Source organism: Rattus rattus, chromosome 6, assembly GCF_011064425.1.
Source record: "Rattus rattus isolate New Zealand chromosome 6, Rrattus_CSIRO_v1, whole genome shotgun sequence".
In the NCBI taxonomy this organism is placed as follows: domain Eukaryota; kingdom Metazoa; phylum Chordata; class Mammalia; order Rodentia; family Muridae; genus Rattus; species Rattus rattus.
The window spans coordinates 151,733,453-151,757,407 of NC_046159.1; the positions used below are offsets into that span (position 1 = coordinate 151,733,453).

Consider the following 23,955-nt stretch of genomic DNA (forward strand, 5'->3'; position numbering starts at 1 on the left):
TGCTGCACCCTTGCACAGAACTCACGGCGACATACGTAACTGGTATTTAGCTTTATACATACACGCCACATTATGGAAACTGCCATTATACCAGACCCCCACTTCATGTAAGTGCAATGAAAGGTGAGTGTCTCCCAAATCCTAGCAGATCTTTGATGCTTCTAAAGCCAGGCTCTCCCCGCCATCCCAAAGCTGGTGCTATTCACTCGAACAGTTGGAATGCTGTTGGAAAGCCCCGCCATCACTGTGCATCCACATGCAGTTAAATGAATGAATTGATTATAATTTTCCCTGCTCTACAGGGTCCCCACTTGTCACACTGTGCCTCGTGAATGCACGCCACTGCTGGAAATGAGCACTAACTGTATGCGGAGCAGCTCACGGCAAACTTGAACAAAATGTTGCTGTCTTGATAGGAAAGATTTCTTTGAGCTCTACTAAGCATTTTTTTTTTTTGAGAGCAAATTGTGCCAGCAGACTGACTGAAATTACATGCAAAATCATCGACACTCTTCACATCTGATAGGCAACCATATGTAAAGATGAAACTTTCAAAATGCAGGAGATGGGGTTGACTGATCAGCCGCTGTCTCACTGCCCCCAACCCAACATTCAGCTCATGGGAAGGTGTGAACTACAAACAGTTACAGTCCGTGACGGTGAGAGGCTTGGGGTAGCAGTGGAGGAAGTGTCAGAGCTGACTGCACACCGCCTTGCTGGGTGTTCGGTGGGATAAGGGTGGACTGTCCCTGGATCTGGTACATAGCTTTCTCTGTATGGCAAGAACAGTGGTGCGTGCTGACCAGACTCTTGTTAGCTCCTCACTCTCCAGAAAGTATTGATTACCTACATCAGCAGTTGGCTCGTCCCATCTGTTAGACGTACTGTCATTACACTTGAAGGCAAACAGTAAGTTCTAGGTTACCTGTTTTCTGGTTTGCTCTCTTAGCTAAAGTTTCCACATTCTTACCGGACCCTGAAGAGCAAGAAGTGAAGTCTACATATGAAGTAAATAACGCTTCAACTCTAAAAATAAAGATCCATGTTACCGTGACCATGAGCAGCTCTAACGTTTTAAGAAATAATTTCTTGAGGTACAAGATTCCTTTGTATGAGGTCAGGTAACACTAAGGGGAGAAAGGGAGACCAGACAAAGCAGTATGAATTAAAAAACAACAACCCCCCCAAAAAAACCCCAAACCCTCCAGAAATACCATTGATTTTGTTTTGTATCATTCATCTAACTGTGGGCTGGGGCATACCCAGTAAGATTCCTTTGAAGAGAGAGTTTTTCTTTTGTGAGTGACTATTAATTGGAGATAGTTTGTGGGTTAGGGATGGGGGCTTGTGTGTGCCTCCCCTTACAGTGCTGGGACCCCATGTGTGCAGGCCGAGTGCACGTTGCCACAGTCTCTGTGACCGCATGTGCACATCCATCCTGTTGTATCTAGAAGGCCCCTTTTCCTTGGTGTCTTCCATTCCCGTTGGCTTTTACACTCTTCCTATCTCTTCTATGGACTTCCCCAACCCTAAAGAGAGGGATTTGATGAAGACAACCATTTAGAACCAAGTGTCTCAAAGTCTCTTATTCCCTGCTTTGTCTAGTTATACTGGATCTCTGTATTTCTTCTCATCTACTGCAGGGGAAGGCTTCTCTAATGATGGGTGAGCAATCCACTGATCTGATTATAGCAGAATGTCTTTAAAACTCATTGCTACATTCCTTTAGCAGAACAGTAGTATGTGGTTTTCCCCTGGGCCCATGGCCTATCTGGTCTACATAAGCAGGGTCAGGCATGGGTTCTGTCTCATGGATGGACTGTGATCATCTCATGGTCAATTAAATGCAATCAGAGAATGGTTACCCCCATAAGCTCGGTGCCAGTATTGTACCAGTGTATCCTGAAGGCAGGATGCCATTGTAGACGGAGGGTTTTGTAGCTGGGTTAGTGTTTACATTTTTCCTCTGGTAGCATACAAGATACCCTCTAATACTGTGAATACTAGTGAGTATGAGAGAAGGGCCTTAGGTAGACAACAGCTATGTTTCTGTTTGTGAGTTACGTGTTATTTTCAGGACTAGGGCCTTACCATCAGTTTGTGGAAACAACCAATAGTGTAGGCAATAGCCTAGTTGTTTAGGGGTTTCCACGAGGTCTCTTCAGTCAACTCAGTAAGTTGTAACCCCTTCCTGTTATTGGAGGTTTCATTTGGTTTCGACAGATATCTAGTTGGGGCTTTCTCTGCCCTATTATTTGGTAACTAATTTTGATATAGAATGTATATTTTAGTATATTTTCAACATCCCTAGCCTCTCTGCTCCCTACAAGCAATCCAGCTAGACAAACTAAAATAAATATCTATAGAAAATGCTAAATGCTTCCTGGCGGGCAAATCTCCCCAACTTGAAAAAAACAACTGCTTTAGTTATACAAAATTAATTATGTGAACCAACTCCATGAAGTAAACTATATTCTCCAATGATTATCAGTCAGCTTTGCATTACTGTAACTAAATACCTTGAATGGACATTGAGAAGAAACAGGTCTATTGTAGCTCACTTTGAGAGCTTTGGCTTAGAGTTCAAGTCAGTAGCCTAACTGCTTTGGGAATTTGTGGCTGAGCAGTATACTATAGAAGGGCATGATAACCAAGATGCAAAGACAGAGAAGGTGGTATGGTCTCAGGATCACCTATAAGGTCACACTTTCAGTGACCTAACTTCTTCCCACTCTGGGAAGGTTAACAGGTTCCACTACCTTGCCGTAGTGCTCCAGGCTGGTGACTAAGCTTTTAATGAATGTTGTGACACTTATTCCAAGCACAGCAATGAAAAAACAAGGTGCACAAAGGTTAAATAACTTGGCTAGGGCCACAAAGCACAGTGATTTAGCTGGTTCCCTACTCCCCTCACCCCACACCCCAGTAGCCTGAATCCATGACTTCGGAGCAAGTCCTACCTGTCGCCTTATGGAGGAGACATGGTCGTTTTGTGACTTTCAGGCTTAATGCGGCGTGGCTTGGTACGCCACTGCCCTTTCCAGAGCTGTTGAAAAGAATCTCCTCATTTATGAAGGCTAGTCATGGGTTGAAATGACAAGGAAGGAAGGAGGGTGGCCTTTAGCTGTGTGGTCTGGTTCTTGGTAAATTAAGAAATGTGTAAAGTGGGAGATTATGTAAGAAAACCTAAGAAGGCACAGCTTAGTAACTGCCCTCACTACCACCTACAGTCCTTTCTGATCAAGGTAAAGTACAAAGTACAAGCTGCCTCCTTAACAGAAATATCTGGCTTGCCCGCTAGCACGATTCTCAGCGTTAGATTTCTTCCTCTAATTGGAGAAATACGCCTTCTGAAGAGATTTCATTTGTGGATGACCCTTGTTAAAATGCTAATATGCGTATTAAGCTCTATTAGTCTTCATTTAAATAAACTGATCATATTACTGAGTCATTTAGCAAAGCTATTAGAAAGTAAATTACAAAACAGCAAACTTCTAAAGGCCCAGTTAGGGCAGGGAAAATGTAATTAGAGTACCTTTGAGGGAAGCCATTTCTAGGGCTGGCAATATGGTGTGACATGTTTCAGGACAGAAAATGTGCTGTACAGGAGACAGGTAACTAGCTGCGCTGAGGAGCAATGGTGTGGACACTAGAAACTTCACCCCTTTCTCTTTCATCTTCAGTTTCTAATCTGCCAATTGCTCTCCTTTCTGGTGTGTTTTACCTCACAGGACAGCTTGAACCATGACTCAGCATCTGTGTAGCAAAACAGGAACCAAAAACTACATGTCCCAGGAGGCACTGCTTTGACAGGTTACCTACAGGGCTCTCTGCTTATGTCCCAGAAAGCATTGCTTTCAACAGTTGCATACAGAGCCGTCCACACATCTATCCCAGAAGGCACAGGTCTCGATGGTTACCTACAGGCCTGTCTACTCTCTACAGATCCCTGCATTTGGAAACCCAAGTGTGAATCTGTTTAGTGCTCCACTCTTCCCAGGTTCTTCCTTCACCAAGCATCCTGGGAAGCACTGGAACAACTTCCTGGAAGAGCATGAAGAAAAACGCTCACTAGTTGTGGTGCTGTCCTGACTGGAAAGATCCCATCTTACTCAGGAGGCAAAACACAATTGTATTCCGTACCTCAAAATAAGAATGAGACAGAAATAACTTGTTTCCTTTGAAGAAGAAAGGGTCAGATAAATCACCACACAGAAAGGCTTCCTACCTACGAATGGCGACTGTGAGAATTTTTCTTTATAAAATGAAAAGAAACATTTAAACTAGGTTATAATTAAGCTTTCAAGTATTCAATGTAACAGGAAACAACTTAGAAAATAAGAACAAGTAAGGCAGTCAGAAACAAGGTACAATGTAAGAGGAAGAATTTTATTGTGGGGCTCTCAAACCTCAGTGACTCAAAAGCAAAAAGGAAGGAAAACAACATTCTCTAAAAAGCCATTGGTGGTTAACAAGAGTGACAGTACTGTCAGGGCAGCAAGCAGAGTCAGACATGAAGCTGTTGTGTGTACAATGAACAAGCTGCCTTGTGTTTGGGAAAACCAGGGTAAACCATAAGCATATACAGCGCATACTTTAGCAACCATGATCTTCTAAAACAGTGGCCTTAGGAAATCTGCTCTGGCAAGAGCTGGCAGCGGCTCCCGTGGAGAGGAAGTGAAAAGGCTGGGCAAACAAACAAGGGCTGCTGGCACGTTCAAAGCGCAGGGGATAGTTCATAGAGCAAAGCACAGTCCTAAGTAAATGGGTTTCAGGCAATTTCAGTGTTAAGATAACATCATTAAGAGTAGAACAGATTGTGCTCAAACCCTGCTGTTTATAATTAACACGTTGCTTCCAAATACTCCCGGGCCCCTGGTAAATAGTCTTCTGCTCACATCTACCCAGACCAATCAGAGGATTTTCATCAGGTTCCATGCTGGGCCAGCACCTGTTTGGACAAATCCAATAGAGCCAAAGAACTCCTTTCCCTGGCCAACCGAGTAGTTGGATGAACACAGCTTGGCTTAGTCATTGTCACAGTGTCCATATGGCTTTGAAGCTTGTTTTCACAAGAAATCATACAAGTATTTTATTATGTCAAAGTTCACCGTCCTAGAAACAAAAACAGATAGCACATTAGCATCCTCAGTCTCTACTGCTCAGCTCTGAGGGACTGCAGGGTACGTGGGAAGCAAATTCACACTGGACAATGCTGTCAGATGTACCAGGACAGTGGCAGCACTGATTTTTAGATGTACCTTATAAATGGGACGTTAAGCCATTGTGAACCATTCAGAAATTACTTTCCTTAAGACAGTTAGAGCTCCTTAACACTGAGCTATATTGTGCGGAGTTTAGATTCCATTTGGAAGCTGCTTGCTTTCTGCCTAATAATCAGACGAAGTGATTAGAGATGCAGAAGGGTTTGAGTCTTGTTTGCTTCAGAACATTGTTTCCCTTCCAACACCTGCTTTACCAGCGCAGCTCATCTGTCCTCGTTTGCAGCTTTCATTATCCCAGTCTTTAGCAGCGCTGACCTGTGTGTGCATTTCAGCTAAATCTGTGTGGTCCAAGAACATGATACAACGGGCGACGGAGATGTATATTTTTACACTCTGATAGCAGGCAGAATAAAATAACAGAGGGAGAGACATATAATTATTTTCCTTTCTCTAAACTCATTCTTCACTATAAATATTCAGACTTGGAGGTTTATTATTTGAATAAATGGTCAAAATAATTAGATATAATGATCTAGCAATAAGTATAAAATTAAAGCCCTAAGTATTCAGTTCCACAAAAATAATCATCCACTTGAGAACAGCCTTTTCCAGTCACTAATTGCACATTACTTATTAAACTATCATCATTATTCTTTCTGTCTATCATTTTGTTATACACTTTCTAAAAAAGTTTCTACACAAATGACTGACATGCCAAATATTTTTTAAATATATGGATAGGGAATTATAGATACAGATTTTGAAGCACATTTAAAAATAGCTCGATTTGCGAGATGCTCTGGCTACCGAGATACCCACGCTGAACTGAAGAATATATTTATTATAACAAGTGCCTCCCTGAGAAATACTGAACCTTTCTAAGCAGCAAAACAGTGATCATTTCAATTAAGTCCTCTCATGCACAAGGATGATGCTGTGACGGCCTAACACAGTCCTTCGTTCACTTACCTCTCACACCTACTGGCAATAGAGTTCCTGTAGCAATGACCTTAAAAATACCCTCACAGCCAGTAACCTGATTATCAAGTCTTGAGAGAAACCAGAAACAGTAGGCTAGACTTTCTCATTCATGAGGAAGAGAAAATGTGCATTCATATACCTCTCTGAATACATTTCCTCTGATGGTTTGAATGGTCAACAAAATAAAATAGATTTAATGCCTTGGTTTTGCTTACTTGTTTGTTTTGTTTTGTTTTGTTTTGTTCTGGGTGAAAACAAAAAGTGCTAGAAAAGTTAAAAAAAAACCAACCTGACACAGACCTGGGAGAATTTCTATATCCCAAAGCATTATTCAATAGACCAGTGCATGGAAGGAACAAATGACCAATATGAAGACGCATCGACAAGACTAAGAATGTACAAGGAGAACGCACAGAGAACACACAGAGTCACAACTGTGCTGCAGTAACCATGAGAAAGGTCTGCCCAAACAAATGAAAGCAGATACTTTGTGATAGGACCCTTACATGTTTAAGTAAAAGTCCGTGCTGTTACGGCATAGTTTATGCAATAACATACTAAGAATAAATGGTCTGAGTTAAACACCCCAAGCAACTTAAAAGCATTCACTTATAGACAATTCACGCATTCTGGGTCTGTTTTGCAAATCACTGTGTAATTTCTTTTTCTGAAAGTCTGAGGACTGTCATGGCTCAGTGGTTAAGAACACACACTGCTCTTGCAGAGGACCCGAGTTAGAGTCCCAACACCCACACCTGGGTGGCTCACAACTGCCTGCACCTCTGGTTTCTGCAGTTACCTGTGCTCATGTGCACAAACCCACACACAGGCACACACACTCACAACTAAACAAAAGATGTTTTGATGTCCACAAAGCCCAGAAGACAGCATTGAATCCACTGAACTAAGGTATGAGCTGCTGGCCATGTGGGTGGTGGGGACCTAAGCTGGTTCCTCTGCAAGGGCAGCACATGCTCCCCAGTGCCCATGCTGTAAGATTTTATAGCTCCCCTCTAAAACCAAACAAGCGAACAGCAGAAACCCTAACAACTAAAGCAACTAGGGGATTCAATGTGCAAGATCATTACTTTATGCAACATTTACTAAGCAAAGTGTCCGATTACTTCTATGGTCCCTGTGGAGGGTGGGCTGGGAAAGGTATCCTGGTTCCCAGTTGAAATAAGGTTGAAACCCCAGAGACCCTAAGGGACAGTAGGCATTTCCCTAAACTCCCAGAAGGCCAGGCCCTTCTCAATGTAGCCACACTCTCCTGTAGAGAGGCTTGTGGCCAGTCACATAGAAGCAGGACCACGCCCTCCCACATGTAGATGAGGTCTTCCCAAGCTCTCAGACCAAGCAATAGGAAGCACCTGCTGTCAGACCCTGACCCACCACAAAACTGTATATAAGAATCCTATCCAAAAGGATTAAAGGTATGCGAGAACTACACCATCATCTGTCATTAGAGCTGTAACACTGCAGCATGGGGAAGAGATTTGCTCTCCCAAAATTGCCCACCAGTAGCTCTCCTGCACCCCTCGTTGGCTAGCCAGTCTCCTGCTGGCTCAGCCCACTATGTCTCAATGTCTCGGAGCAACTGAAGAGGCAGCGTTGGAGACAAATGTATTCCCCCTCCCTACTTAAGTTCTCTCCCCTTCGCCTGAACCCTCGCAACTAGCCAGGTCAGAGATCTCCCTGGAAAAGCCACCAGTATGAAGGCCAACAGGTCACCCCAGCTCTCAACAAACAGGTGACCTATCTACTGACCCCACATACATCTTCTGAAACAATTTAGAATTTCAACAGCATGACCACAGTGGCAATATAAAATACCAGGGAACTCTTTTTGTATCTATGAATATGTGGAATATATGTGTGTATGCAGGATTGTAAGTATATGAGTGCTGGTATGTGTACAGGGAGGCTTCGAGTTGACACTGTGTCTCCCTTGATCAGACCTCAGCAATTCTAGGTAGCCTAGCCAGCCAGCTCCATCATGCCCCTGTCTCTCATGTGCTGGGAGTCCACGCACATGCCCCTTCTGTCCCGCCTCAGCCTGGCTCTGTTGCTCTGAACCTCTGTCCCGAAGCTTGTGTGGAAATGCTTCACTCGCTGAGCTGCTGTCTCCTTAGCCCTCCCTCCTATGGGTAACTCTTAAATCAGAATTTACAACAACAGAACTAAACCGTACAATACACATTTAAGGATTTAGTTTTATCTCTATCTTTTTATTTTATCGTGTCAATTCTTAAATCATAGTAAAGACTTTTCTCATGCTTTTATACTTTGGGGCTAGTTTTGAGTTTTGAAAATCTGTTTGTCAGCTTTTGTCACTAACAAACTTTACCTTCCAACCTTGAGGCATTGTGTAGTCTTTCCACTGACTATGGAGAACTGCAAACGCCTACCCCTCACCCCACAGGAAGACTGTTCCATAGTTTCTTCCCCGGAGCTCCTGGTTCTACGTCCTCCTCTTCACACTTCTACTCTACATTCTGGTTTCTTCTTGGGAGCAGCTTCCTGTCTGTAAGTCCTCCATGTCTCTAATCAATTTCTCTCATTCTGGGCACTAACTAAAACATGGCTCTCCCTGAAGGGCACAGTTTTCTCTTCAGTTCTTGCTAATACAGGTTTATCTTTCTAATGTATGCCAGACAGTTCTGTCAGGTGAGACTGGTGTCCTTGTGTAAGATCCCTGCCCTTGAGACCCAGCGCATTCCAGTCACCTGCCTTCTATCTACCTTGTCACCATTTCCTAGTCACTGAACACAGTTAGCACAGAGTTTGGTTTCTTTTGTACCCCAAGACCTGTAAACTTACTATATATTTGCCTTTTCATCCGTAAACACTCAGAATAAGAACACTCAGTAAGTTCTACTCTTAGAACATACTTACTGAGATGTTATTTTTTTCTATTTCAAGTATCTGGGACACCTAGGGACAGCTAGATTACAGACCCTTCGTTTTATTGACCTACGAACACAGTGTCTATGTGCTAGGCAGGAGACTCTTGGCGCCTGGCTTCCTTTCTGTCCAGCGCAGACTCCACAGCTCATCACACCAAGAGCTCACCTGCCACTCGCCTGGCAGAGCCCAACAGCATGTGATTTCAATTATTCCTCTCTGCAGCCCTGGGTCTAGCATATGGATGCTGCTGCAAAAGACCACAGTCTGTAAGATTGGTGCCACTGTAAACTCAAGGTCAAGGACTCCAAGTCCTGTCAGCACGCTGCTTTTCTTGTGAGCACTGGCTTCCATACCCACAGCTGCGGATTCCAATATCACACCCTGTTCTCAGTCAACACTGCTACTGTTTCTGCCTTTGGTCATAATTCTGCCTCCTCCTTCATGGAGAAAACAGAGATCAGGTGAGAAGTTCCTCATCTACCAAGGTCAGCATCTGGATCTGCCCTGTTCAGTTCTAAGGCCCAAGAACACTACTGTCTCAGCCTAGGCTTGACCAACTCCTCTCTACATCCAGGCTTACACAGCACTGCAAACATTTTGTGCTTTATGTCTACTTTGTTTTGTATCATTAACTGTCCTCTGGTTTCCCTCAGCATCTAAGTAAATTCCTATCTTCAAAACAAGAGCTAAGTCATAAATGCACACGAGCTGCAGCTATGGCATACTTGTGTCTGGATCTCCAAAGCCCAGCGCTGTCTGTACACAACACTGGCATGAATGCTAAGTGCATGAAAGAACAAAAGCCAAACCTGTGCTTGCTGCGTCTACTTTCTTATCAATGTTACTGACAGAATGGAACACGAGGCGGCCTATCCCGCCCTTCATGGGCTGACAGTGCTCCCGAAGTCAGGACTGCTGACTCCCACTGTTAAGCTGCCTTAGTTTACAGGCGGTGAAAGTCTACACACATGTAATCCATGTGAGAGGCTACACACATGTAATCCATGTGAAAGTCTACACACATGTAATCTATGTGAGAGGCTACACATATGTACACCTGCTTGATTCACTTAGGCTCTGCCACGACCTCTTCCCTATGTTTCTCCTTCAAAGTAGAAGTCTTAATAACTGCACAGTATCTATCCTAAGAATATAAATTATTGGTCGATCTAACAGGTTGTTCTTTGCTACTTTGCTGACTAGCTGTCACTATTTTGTTCAACTTGACACAAACTAGAGTGATCTAGAAAGAGGGAATCTCAATTGAAACATATAGACTCCCAAATTAGTCTACAGGTAAGTGTATAGAGTATTTTTTGATTATGATTAATATGGGTGGGCCCAGCCCACTGTGGTGGTGACACCCCAGGCAGGTGGTCTTGGTGGTATAAAAAGCAGTAAATGGCCATGGGAAGCAAGCCAGTAGGAAGAGCCCCCATGGGCTCCTGCCCTGCTTGAGGTCCCAGCATGGCTTCCCTCAATGGATGGACTGTGATCAGGAGTGACAGCCAAGTAAGCCCTCTCCTCCCCAAGTTGCATTTGGCCATGATCTTTCTCAGAGCAATAGACAGCAAATTAGGACAGGCACAGATCCTCAAAGTCGGCCCAGCTACCTCTCTGACAGTCAACACAGGGGCTTGCTCCTTCTACCCCAGCTCAATTCCCAGTGAGACCGCTCTTCACTCTCTTTTTCATGTCACCTCCAAAACAAACCCACACGATTCCACCCACCTACCTAGGGTGTTACTGACACTGGAAAGGACAAGAGTATTTGCAATGTCTATACAACACCTACAGGGTTAAAGCGCCACAGCAGGCCTGATATAGACAGAGCGATGTCTGTGCTTCCCATTCCGTGGACTCATGTTCAGGACGATGACTTTAATTATTCAGCTAACTATTTATGCTGATAAACATACATCAAAACGGCATCTTCCCAGTGACAGAGGAAGTGGTGAGTGGCTACGGTATGTCTGAAGGGGCTTCGGAAGTAAAATACAGCTTCACAGTGAACTATGAGTGGAGAGAAGCTGTGTACAAAGCGGTGACTGGAAAAACCGAGAAAAGGCTCAAGCGTGAGCCCACAGGACAAGGGCATACAATATGTAGGAAATACAGAATTGCTACTAGGAGAGTGGAGCCAACTTCTTATAGATCTTCCTGCCTGTAGTGAAGACAGAGGCTGTAAGGAGAAGAGAGTAGAGAAAATTAATTAGGAGGCTTCTAAAGAGCAAGAGAGCACTGTAGAGTGGTGACGCCGCCATCGTGTGATCGTCGCCATCGTGTGATCTACACAAGGACTAGAGACCTCACGGAACAGTGAGTAGGCACGGACAGTATGGAAGAACAAGATCACTCTCAATTCTAGGCCCCTGCAGCACGGCAGACTGCAGTTCTGACTGCGGAAACAGAAAACAGTTTGTGTGTGAAAACAGGTTAGAATTTCTGAGTTCAGTCTCGAGTTGAACTATAATGTCTAATAAAGGTCAAAAATATAAAATATGAAAATGAAATGCCCTTTCACAATAATGGGACTTACTAATGGTTGCTGAAGTTGTAGGTATAGTTAAAATTGCTTAGGAAAAAAGTGTACTATGAGAAGAGAGGCCAGGATCAAGCCTCGAGGAACAGCTAACTCCATTTAAAGGTCGGGTGGGGAGAATGGGCTGGCAAATGAGCCTCAGCCAAAACAGCCAAAGAACAAGGAGAAAACCCTGGAATCACGGCTTCTAGAAGAGGCTGCAGCAAGAACTGAGTGGTCAGTGGTGCTAAGGGCCACTGGAAGAAAATCAGCAGCTTGAGAGGAGCGCCCTCCAGGGAAATGGAGGGGAGTTCCGAACACTGGCAGGTGAAGAACTGGTGAAGAACTCCTTAGGTAGGGCCCTGCACCACCACACACACTCAGGAAGGGAAATAGACAGCCACCAGCGGTAATGGCACTGACAGGGCTCTAAACCTATGGCTGCAATATTGTGAATGAAGCATGGAAAGAGGAGCACAGACATTAGGGTCTACATAAAGCCAAGAATCTAGCAGGCAGGAGTGAATGCTAGACAGTGCACGCTCTCCTCCTCAACACCTAAGCTGTGATGGCTGGAGCCTGAGGCAGGGTAATCTTCCTAAGGAGGACAAGGAAAGAGGAGGAAGTCATGGAAATGACCTGTGACAGCAAAAGACTTGTAGGATCAGCTTGGACAGAAGAAATGGCTGCCACCAGACAGCTACAGAGGAGTAGTACGGTTAGAGTCGGTGAAGGACCTGAGGAAGAAAACTGCACAAGAGACAAGACATGGGAGAGAGAGACAAGAGCTCAAGTCAGCACTTGATATGTCACTCGAGGGCAGGGGGCTGATGTGGGGGAAGAGGATGACCTATGCTCTCAAGTGTCATGTTTCCATATACATGAGCTTTGGTATCCGGTGATCTCTGGAATCCAGCCTTCCTATATATAGTATTGCAGTCAATTCATTTCTGTCATCTAACACACTAACCACCACTTCTAACTTCCCATCATTGGTAAACTAGATTACACGCTACAATGGAACTCATTCAATCTTGGCACAGTGATCTTTTCTTTGTTATATTAGAAAGGGTACTTTTAGTTAGCATATGATTTGCATGATTGTGACCTTTACATAATCAGATAATCTACACTTACCGTGCAATAGATCTGATGAAATCTAGAGAAACTGTGCATTTGTATTTTGGTCCATTAAGTTGATCTTCATGACCAACTATGGTTAACAGCTGAAGAGTCACTAGGGAGGTAATCTAAAAATGAAAGGATATTGTTATGAGAAAACTTAATGAGATTGAATGATACCTTTATTTGTTTACAGTGCTATTAATAAACACATAAATGAATCCATAAAAAACACAAGTATTGTAAAGTTTGCACACCCAAATTGTATGTGTTTGTATGTGTGTTTAACAACCTAGTTTAACAATGACAGGTACTTACCAAAGAGTCCTAGTTTGTTAACAGATGATTTAAAATACAACATTTTCTTACATAAACATCATTTGCATGTGTGTAGGTTCCTCTGTGTGTGTGTGTGTGTGTGTGTGTGTGTGTGTGTGTGTCTGTGTTGAGTACACTTGAGTATGTGTGCATGTGGAGGCCAAAGATAAACTCAGGTGTCATTCCTCAGAAGCCATTAATCTTTTTACTTTTTTGAGCGAGGGTCTCTCTCCTCTGATTTATTAGTCTGGCTGGCTTGGTAGGCGAGCGAGCGTCAGGGGTCTGCCTGTCTCTGCTCCCCAGGCTCTGAGATCACAAATGCGTGCCACAGTTTTGCTTTCTGTGTGTACAGTGATGATCAAATTTGGGTCTTCATACATGCAAGCATTTTACTAAGTGAGCTAACTCCTGTCCTAAATAGAAGGTTAAATTAATGGAAGGGTTAAGACATTCTCCCACGGCAAAACTATATTAACTGCAGCCCTTTCTTTTTTCCATAGGGATTCATTTGCTAAAACACTTGGAAAGTTTACAAGCTCCTTTATTACTAAAGGCGGCCTACTTTGTACTTCTTCTAATGTAAGAGAAAACATTACTTACTTTGCCAGTGACTTTCCCTTATACTTCTTATAACTTCCATTTTCCTATAGATTAAATACTATCTCATATTTAACTAAATTCTTTATTGACTGTTATTCTTCGTCCACAATTTTCATGGACAAATATAACATGTGTCTTTAACTGAGCTAGGTTAAAATTTCAAAAATATTTTCAGATATCTGAGTTTATACCCACAGGGCAGTTGCAATGACTGTGCAGAGGCTTGGAACAAGTCAACCGCTTTGAGATCACTTTCAGTTCTGCCATTTATAAGCCACTCACGTACAGTAGAAAAATGCATGATAATATCATTTCAAGACTGAACAGCCAAAGTCACTTCCGGAATATGAGTTCAATGATGATATCAGTTTTTAGGGAGATGATGGGCTATTTTAAGAAAGCTAGTATTAAAGCATTCAAAGCTAAACAAAATAATCCATCTAGACTTGGCATACAAAAAGTGCTACGGTTACTCATTCCACAACCTTGTTATATGAGAACTACTGTAATATATGAATACATATGTCAGGAAAACTTTTGTTACATAAACAGTATAAAAACATACTGACACTTTAAGAATACCTTCTTAAGAATGTAAAAAAATTTAAAAAATTCCCAGTTTATTTAAATGCTGCTAGACTAAAATCAGAATATATTAAAGCACAAAAATAATTTTTGGGTTTAACACCTTAAATCTCAAACACACCAATTCAGAATTCTAAATCAAAACTTTTAGAAAAATATAGAAAATTATTCCTATTCCTGCATAATTATAAGGACATTTACCTTTTCCACGATCTTATCTTTAATTATCTATTTTTAAAAATTATATATCCATTAAACTCTTGGGGACTTACTCTAGAATGTGAACATTCAAAGACAACATCCAGAAAATAATTTTTCTTGCTTAACTTCAAATGGTCACGACAACCCAACCAGAGCAGCTCTCGATGCTTACAGTGGAATAGCTGGAGGCAGTCAGTGCACGTCAGACAGTTCCAGACACAGAAGCTCCTGTCCACTCCAGCACACAGGCACAGGCACGAGGAAGACAAAGACAAGGCCGTCTTTCCCACCTAGCTCTTTTGGATTCACTGCCATACAACACCCAAGAAAGATAGCCAGAAGGGTCACGTCTGTCACTACAGTCCTAGGAGCAGAAATCCACTCATAGATTTCTTTAGTTTCAGCAAGGAAAAGAAAGAAGAGTATGTAGGTTACAAATTAACATCTCAGAAGGACTTAATCTTTGTTGGAAAAAAACTTGCCAACAAAACACTCTCTACTTGAATGTTATAGGCAATCTCTTTTTAACACTTGTAGTGTACAGAAGGCTTGTTGTTCAATTGAGCTCTGAATTACTGTGAATACATTTCATAATCAAATACTAACGAAGGCTTACAGGGTTTAGAAAAAGATAGCCACAGGAGAAGAAACTCCCAGGTCCAGTACAATGGCATAGGTTCAGATACACTGCTTTGCCCTGCTGAGGACAACACAAGGGTCAACCAAGAAGGCTGGGGAAAGGGGGAAGACTGCAGTCAATGCAGGATGCTAGGCCCTGAGGACTAAATGGAGGTAAAAACTTGGAAATTCCTTGCCCAACAACACAAAGTAAGCCAGGCTTAGAACTGCCAGCCAGCAACACAAGATTTATGGCCAGCCTTAGTCTCCCCATGGACAGAAGACAGCACTGTGAAAATGAACTGATAAGTCTGTGTCTGGCAAAACTATCATTTGCAAATGAAGTGGAAATAGACACTCTTAAACAAGAGAAAATTAGGGAATGTGCCACCGGCAGACCTACCTTTAAAGAATAGCCAAGGGAAATTCTTAAAACAAAAGTATAAAAGGAGCATTGAGCACCAGAAAGAAAAAGAACAAGAGAGAGCAGGCATGTAGGAAATGCAGCACATCTCATGTGTCTAATACCTGATTAAAAATTGTAACGGCACCTATTTAGGCCAAACCTATTTAGTAAGTGTTCATGGCAAGAGAACAACTTCATATAAAAATCTGCAGACCAAATTTCAGAGTAGTTTCATTTTTAAAAGTCAAAACAAAGACCTCCACCAACAACCTCCAAACTAAAATACTTGAAAGAACGTGCATGTCAAACGGGTTAATGTTTAAAAACTGGTACAGTCACATCACGGAGTACTAAGCCATAAAAACAAAGAAAGGGGCCGGCTGGGGACATTGCTCAGTGGGCAAAGAGCTTGTTTAACAAGCGTAAGGGACCTGAGAGGTGGTTAGGATTCCCCAGCACCCACATAAAACGCTGGCACGGCAATATGCACCTGCCATCACAACTCTGGGGAGTGTACGACAGGGAGAGCCCAAGAGTTTCATGCCCAGCCAGTCCAGTAAAATGGTAAAAGATCCTGCCTCCACAGATAAGGTAGGCTGACAAAGGACGGCACCCAACACTGACTTCTGCATGGACACCCGCCTGCCACATGTACACTAAGGTACAAACACACGAGCACAAATGACTGAGGCGTGAAAAATGAATCCCAGCTACCACAGAGCGGGGAAGGAAGGGAGATCTAAGGGTATAGCTGTCAATGGGAAATAGGTAGGTCCGTTAATGATGAAGACGGTGTGCACCTTGACTGTGGAGATGAATATGCAAACCTGCCGGCCGACGGGAAAATGTGTCCTCTGACAGGGTGCAGAGATGTATATACAGATGAACAGATGCAGGGACTGGAGGAGCAGCCTGGTGGTAGCATCCTCAGGGCTCTGTCCTTAGTACACAAACGAACATTTCGGAAAGCAGTGCGCCTTGCTGCCCACCCACAAAACAACCACCTCAAACAGCCACAATCACACACAAACGAGTGCGTGTGAAGTGGGTCAGTTAGACTAGGATCAGTAGACCACATCAATGCCAGCTTCCTGACCGGGATACTTTCACCTGGACCTTGTGCAAAATGTCCCTGCTGGGGGATGTTAGTGAAGGGCTCACTGCCCTGCTGTTCATGATTGTACACATTAAATTATAATATTATATTCCATAAATATGCTGAATTATATATTGATTAAAAGTAAAATATTTAATATTAAAACTAAAGTATATAACCCTTTTCCTTTACCTCCTGATATATTCACAAAGAAAACGTAAAAATAAAAATCTCTATATACAATACTATTGACGTATGTGTTAAATGGGGCCATGAGATATCTGCTCAGTCTTTGCTGTGTTATTGTGTTCTTTGTTCTCATCCAGGAGATGAGCTGATTATTTATATCTTACCAATAGGAGTTCATGTACCACACTGAGGGGGTTTTCTTAATCTGAGAGGCCGTCACTAACAAGCTTCAGTTGGAAATGCTTAATGTAAAAACAGTGGGAACCTGTTCCTGGGCTAATAAACTGTCCTTTCTGCCAAAAGAAGGAAATCAATTTACGACTGTAATTAATTTCTAACGGGCTCAGTATTTTTATACCTTTATAGGATGGTATGTATACAGGTCAACTGAAATACTCCATATTCTAATTGTTCTAAAAAACCTTTATGATCCAAAACATATTATTTAAATAAACTTAATATATGAAGTATCAGTGTGTGAGATCCACACAAACTCAGCAAGTGTCATAATTGGTTAGTATCAAAGGTTGTGATGGTTTGTGGCATAAGTTAACTGTTCATCCCATTTTTACACACACACACACACACACACAGAGACAGACAGACACAGACAGACACAGGCACACACACACGGACACAAACAGGCAGACACAGATGTATGCACATACACGCCGAGGTAAATGAAGCAAGAAAGAGAGCAATTCAGTTTAAATTTGCCACAGTTTTTTTTTTTAGCCTCCAAAAGGAGCATGGTCAGATAAGCAAAAATGGCATGTATTCTTTTGTATATATACAAAGGAACTAAAAGAAATGGCTCTGATCCCTGGAAGCATTTGGTAAGCTTTAATGGCTGGGATGGTCCTAAGTCCACATAAGGAAAGTGAAAGTCGTTTATTTACAAACACTGCGTATGGAAAAGTCTACGCACTCAGGAAAGCTGCAGTCACACAGTAAATGGCAGCACCTAGGTGTTCGTGCGCTGCCAAGGACATGCCTGGACATACATTACTGGTTCGAGAACACGGATGGACCTATGAGCAAATGGGGCAAAGCGTGCACTTCCTGAGACATCCAAGAAGGGTATGACAGACCACGAGGGGTAAAGGACCTCAACAGTGACAGAGCACTGCAAAGCTGCAAGACAAAGACCAGGGAACTTAATCCACATCAGAGAGGAAGCAGCTTATTGTGAACCGGGTGGAGAAGAACCAAAGTGTCAAACATGGGGTCAGACTGAACAGGGCCTTACAAGAGAGGCTCTGGAATGAGAGGTGGTTCTTCAGATAATGTAACTCCTTAAAAAAGTATAAGCAGAAAACAACAACAAACAAAAAGAACACAAAACAGGAATCAAATTCAGTTTGCCCTGGAGGCAGGGGGCCCAGAGAGGAAGCTGGTGTAGTCCTAAGAAGTGATAAGGCTCATGACTCCAGGCGACTGGAATGTGCTGGGGAAAAGAATGAAGGAGGCTTAGTATTTAGGAGGAAAAAGCATATTGGATGTGGTCAATTAAAAGAAAAACTCAGAAGCTATTTCTCCATTCGTTAAACTGAAAATGTAATATTACTTTTCTCCCCATCACACACACACACACACACACACACACACACACACACACACACACACACACACACACACACACACACACACAGTAGAGGGTGAATGAACAGATAACCAGTTTTACTTTATTTCCTTAATGTGCAAATTTGTTTATTTTTATGACCAGTTTTAAAAATTTAAGACTGAAATTCCACAGAAATTAAGGAATAATCAGGTTTATCAAACCAGAGCTAAGATATAGTTGGGGTGTTCAGATTAATTCAAATGCAGTCATCAATGTGGATGGAGAAGTGGAGAATAAGGGACATAAATACAGAGTCCATACACAAGCAACACTGATGCGGCATCGGACACCAGGGAATATGTGAGACAGTTCGGGCTAAGCTCTTTCCTAGTCTGAACAATGAGGGCGTGTTTGCCAACCATTCTAAGAATTCGACTGTTTACAACATGCCCCAGGGTTTGAATGGAGAGAGCAATTAGGTTCTAAAAGTGACTTAGGGTAAGAACCCTAATTTTCTATCCAGTTTGTCTATGAATGTGCATGTGTGGTAAGTCTACGGAAGCCTGGTGTGTCTAATCTCCTCCAAAGAAAGAACTCTGATGAGCCGTATACTAAAATATCATGCGAAGCCTGCTTAAGGAGGCCCATTACTCTATCATGTATCCACAATATTTGAAAATGTAGCAGGCATTTCCATAATGGAGACTGTCCCTAATCATTTCTCCCCTAACTCACACTCCCTTCTCTCTGAAAACAATCTCGTTCTAATGTATGTGTTTGCCTTTACAGTCGCTCTAGCAATAGTACGGGATCTCTGATACCTGCATTGTACCCTGTGCTGTAGCACAATGGTGATGAGCAATGGTACCAGTCCTTACACCAACAGTGCAGCTAGTGAAAATCATATCAGCGTCACCGCTTCCAACCCAGAGGCATCCGCAGCTGTTTTAAGAGCCTCTGAGATAAGGAGCCTGCCGCCCAGCAGTGGGTGGTACAGCAGTAGTATGCCCACGGTGGGGGGGAGGGGAGGTGAGCATGTCGGAGGGAAGACTGAACGATTTCTCTCTCTATAAGACACTTGGATCTCTAAGTCATTGAACATCAGGGACTACTGAGGTAAGGAACAAGCCCGTACCTTTAAACTGACCCAGTACTCAGACTCTGAGTGTGTGCATGCTATGTTCTTCAGTGCTGTTCTGTTCTCAGAATAAGTACAAACGTCTCCACAGAAGAGAAGGAAGCTACAGACACAATTGGGTCCTCTTAGATTGTCTTTATCCAATGCAGTGTTTGAAGTGAAGCAGACACTTACAAATATCTACTAGATAAGATTTTAAGCAAACAAGGAAAACTTCAACTGTAAGAAGGATACGGTACTAACTTTGAAATCTAATTAAATGTTATATGCTTTAGGACAAGAAAAAAGTTAAATAGCTCCCATTTAAAAAAAATCTGAAAATAAAACAAATACAATGCGTATGTATGTGTGTTTGAAGGAAAATGCCCAAACTCTGGTTTTAGTGAAATAACATGTCAGCTCTTGTAGCAGCAAAGATGGCTTCCTTGCAGTTGCGGTGAATGAAGGACAGAGCGAGCGCCTGCCCACACTGCCAGGTAAAGGAAAGCTCCATTCTACTTTCTGAGCTCAGAAGGCAGATGAGCAGACGTCTTAAGGTTATTTAAACACAAAACTTTGGGAGAAGAGACTAAGCTTTTAATACAAAAAAGTAGTGTAGCAAAGACAGGCAAATATATCCGAATACATAGGATGCGAAATAAAAACAAAGTAGAAACATCTATTTTAAGAAATAAAAATTTATATAGTAACTTATGTTCTAAAATGTTTTCAATAATGTTCACATATGTAAAAATAAATCCACAGGAAATTGAGCATTTCTATTAAATGATGTACAACACGACATGCAATCACCCAGAAACTGCATGTAGCTGAACACACACACGCACACACACGCACACACACACACACACACACGCACACGCACACACGCACATACACACACACACACACACACACACACACACACACACACACACACACACACACACACACACACACACACGCACACACACACACACACACGCACACACACGCACACACACGCACACACACGCACACACACACACACGCACACACACACACACACACACACACACACACACACACACACACACGCACACACACACACACACACACACACGCACGCACACACACACACGTGCACACACACACGCACACGCACACACACGCACACGCACACACACCCCTGCCAGCCAGCAGGCAGCACAACAGTGTTTTCTGAGACTTCGCTCTTACCTCTCACCCATTTCTTGCTATTAACTCCTAGCACATCTTTAGAATATAACTGTCACGTTAAATAATTATATGTATGAATCACAATAAATTCCCTTAAATTTATTTTTCACAAGTGAGGAAGATCAATAATGTAATGGGCAAGTCAATGTCTCCACTTCTCAAAAAACGGAGTTTTCCTTTTCAAATCACTTTTGCAACTTATTGAAAATGATTTTAGAAATAAACTAGCAATTTCATCCTTTGGGGAAAAAGTAAAGTAATGTGGCTTAATATTTTAAAATAAGTAATATGTGACAACTGTAAAGACCGGTATTTGTGTTCCTGCTTTAAAAAGTAAATGTTCAACATTTTCCCAACAAGTTAGTAATTTTTCATCAAAGAGAAAAGAAAAAATGCAAATAAACCATAATGTAGACTTACTATGCTTGTGGAGAAAAGGTAACTTGCTATTTTACCTTTGAGGAAGGTCTTTAAAGGTCCTATCTGGTCGAATTAGAAACGTGAAGGTAACGCCCATAAGGCCCCCCATTTGCTGTGTGGATGTGGTGTGGAGGTGTGGAAACACTGAGGGCAACAGCATGAGGCAGCAGCCGCCACGGCGCGCTGCCGCACAGGACTTTAAAACAGATCCCTAAGGATGACTCAAAGGTGGAAAGGATAAAGACTAGGCACGGCTCACATCTAAGAGTCTGAAACATTTGAAATGTTTTCATAATTCGGTAAATCTGAACATCCACACACTTTACAATGTCCAGTGTGCTGCTCCTCCCTCTGCCCACCTAGACACGAAAGCGCTGTGAGTACACTCACATGCTCGGACGATGATTAGTATAAGCACCGAGAATTACTTTCAGATCTCAAAACCTCGAATCTACCCTAACATGTTTTTTATAGTTTCAATACAGAAATGATTCAAATGAAATAAAATAAAAATAAATTTTTCTTTGTGCTAACTTTAGATGTACATACCATAAACGATTCCTTTCACTCAAACAAACCAAATGGGGAAAAATTTCAAAATCACTTTCTTTTTAAATACTAGGGACAATGCTGAGTTAAAGCTGGTTTCTACAGCAATTTAAAGCTACAACACAACACTGCCATCTAGTGTTCACATCAAAAAAGAACATCCAATACAAATGATACTGAAGTGTATCATTGAGTGTACATAAGAGTTAGTTCTGGGAGGCAAGAGTACAACTGACAGATGAATCAGAGAAAGAAGAAAAACAGGACCAGGCACTGAGATTCACTGCTGACCAAAGGCAAAAGAAGTGAGGCAACCTCCTTGCTATCTTACACCTAGATGTTATTCTTGAACACGGTGCATGCTTTTCTTTTCTTGGTTAACTTACTGACCAGGCAGAAGCAAAGGTCAAATCCTTACGTCTACGTAGATTTATCCCCTTGGTTTTTCCTATCTTTTATATCCTAATAATTAGAATGACCAAGTTCCAAAAAGATTTTATAAGCAAGCATATATGCATATTCATTTATATGCTTTCAACATCTGAAACACTATAAATACCAAATGTTAAAGAGGTACCAAAAGGTCAAGAGCTTCCACTGCTACGATAGAGCTCTTCCTAGCTGTGTTAGTACAGTAACGCACACACAAGGATCAGTGACGCTCACACGCAGTAATCCCTACATCAGTAAGACGCCCCAGTACTTGCGGCACCGTAGATGAGGCACAGGATGTGCTGGGTAGCAGGGGTGACACTTGGAACAGCAACAGTAGCAGTCGTGCTGCAGTGACCACTATTACGGCACAGCCATAGCCCTTGCCAACCAACCTCCAGGACAGCAGCTGCTAAGTGTTTCCTTTGCTTAGCTCCTGACTTTAGTCCTGCCCCCTGCCTTCTCTAACTGTATCCAACTGTCACCTGATGTCATTGCTTTTCCTTTTGGCACAACACTGTTTAAGTAGATTGGAAACACTAAAGAACAAATCAAGTCCACTCATGCTTCCCAGTCAGGCACCGCCTTTCACCTTAACTGCCACATTTTTCTTACAACGCAGACATAATCATTTTCTGCTTTTAGTCTCTCGTGAACCTCTCACGCTTTCCTTTACAACCTTTTAATACTATTTTTATGTATCCTCCCCAATGAAGTTGCAAATTCCCAAAGGAAATTTTTAAAAAATTATCCTTGTTTGGTTCTCAAAAAGGTAACTTGGGGGCATCTAAGAATTACAGTCACGCACACTGGAATATTGCTTCTTTTCTGCTTGAAGTCATCTCTGTCTTCTCTTCTATCTAAGCTGAATTTGCTTAAAGGTAATAACTCCTGATATCCATTTCAGTCACTGCAGTAGCAGACACAAGTAAAAACCATGAATGTTGTATGTAGAAAGTTACTAAGTAATAAAGGCCAGACATGTGCTACAAACTTAGGAATCCAGACCTCACAAGGAAAAGGCAAAAGGACCGTGAACACGGTAGGCGCAACACACCTAAATGCTGTCTCAACAAAAGAATCAAGCAGAGAAGTTCTAACAAAGTCTTGCGCTTGGCTAAATAGTGGTCATAACTTCAGAAACAGCGAGTTTGAAAAATATAGAAAACTTTTAATACAGATTAAAACTGAATTAAGTTTTTAAAACTCTCAGCACCTGGTAATTGTGTATACAGCCTAACAATTGACTATGATACCTTCCTTCAACTGCAGACTCTGTGTACACACTTGTGGGATTAATGAGGTCTGCTCTTCCACAGGGCTCAAACCGCTCGGGGAGGCAGGACACCGGAAATTTACCTCTCGCTGGTGGGTATCAGGCTGTGGGAAGCCACAGGATATGTCTCTGGGGACCAGTAAATGCAGCTAAGGCACCGACATACAGAGCTGTCTCGGAGGCCCCTGGGCTTGCAAGGAGACTGAGGCAGTCGGTTCTCAGGCTCGTCGACATCCTGGCACCACTGGGATGCCGAGGAAGAGCGGAGAACTGAGTGGGGGCTCACGGGGCTGGATCTAGACTGGGGCCAAGGGGGAAAAGGGGATGCTCTGGCTAGTCCTGTGGGGAGTCTTTTAGCTGGATGGTGGTGGCCAGCTTGGGCTTAGTGACGGGCGCCTCTGGGAATGCAAAGAGGCCTTCTGCAGGAGATTAGACAGCAGCTCTGTAGGCGAAAGGCTTCTCTACAGCTCCCCACTGCAGATCCGGATAAAAGAGGCAGTCCACGGTTTCAAGGCATTTATTGCCATGGTGGCAGGTGGATGAGTAAAACCGTACCCCACTTCTCAGAGTGAGCCTGAGATTAAACACCTTTGGCACAGAGGAGTGTCTG

At 42.6% G+C, this 23,955-nt stretch overlaps 1 protein-coding gene across 1 annotated transcript in view; it reads right to left on the minus strand.

The window, feature by feature from the left end:
- Window positions 1-4,368: 4,368 nt before the first annotated feature.
- Orc5 (origin recognition complex subunit 5) overlaps window positions 4,369-23,955 on the minus strand; it is a 55,293-nt gene continuing 35,706 nt past the window's right edge. The window contains exons 13-14 of the mRNA XM_032907092.1: window positions 12,772-12,884; window positions 4,369-5,115 (exon numbers count right to left, since the gene is read on the minus strand). Coding sequence (XP_032762983.1) covers window positions 5,070-5,115; window positions 12,772-12,884 — 159 coding nt within the window. The 3' untranslated portion in view covers window positions 4,369-5,069. The remainder of the gene's footprint in view (window positions 5,116-12,771; window positions 12,885-23,955) is intronic.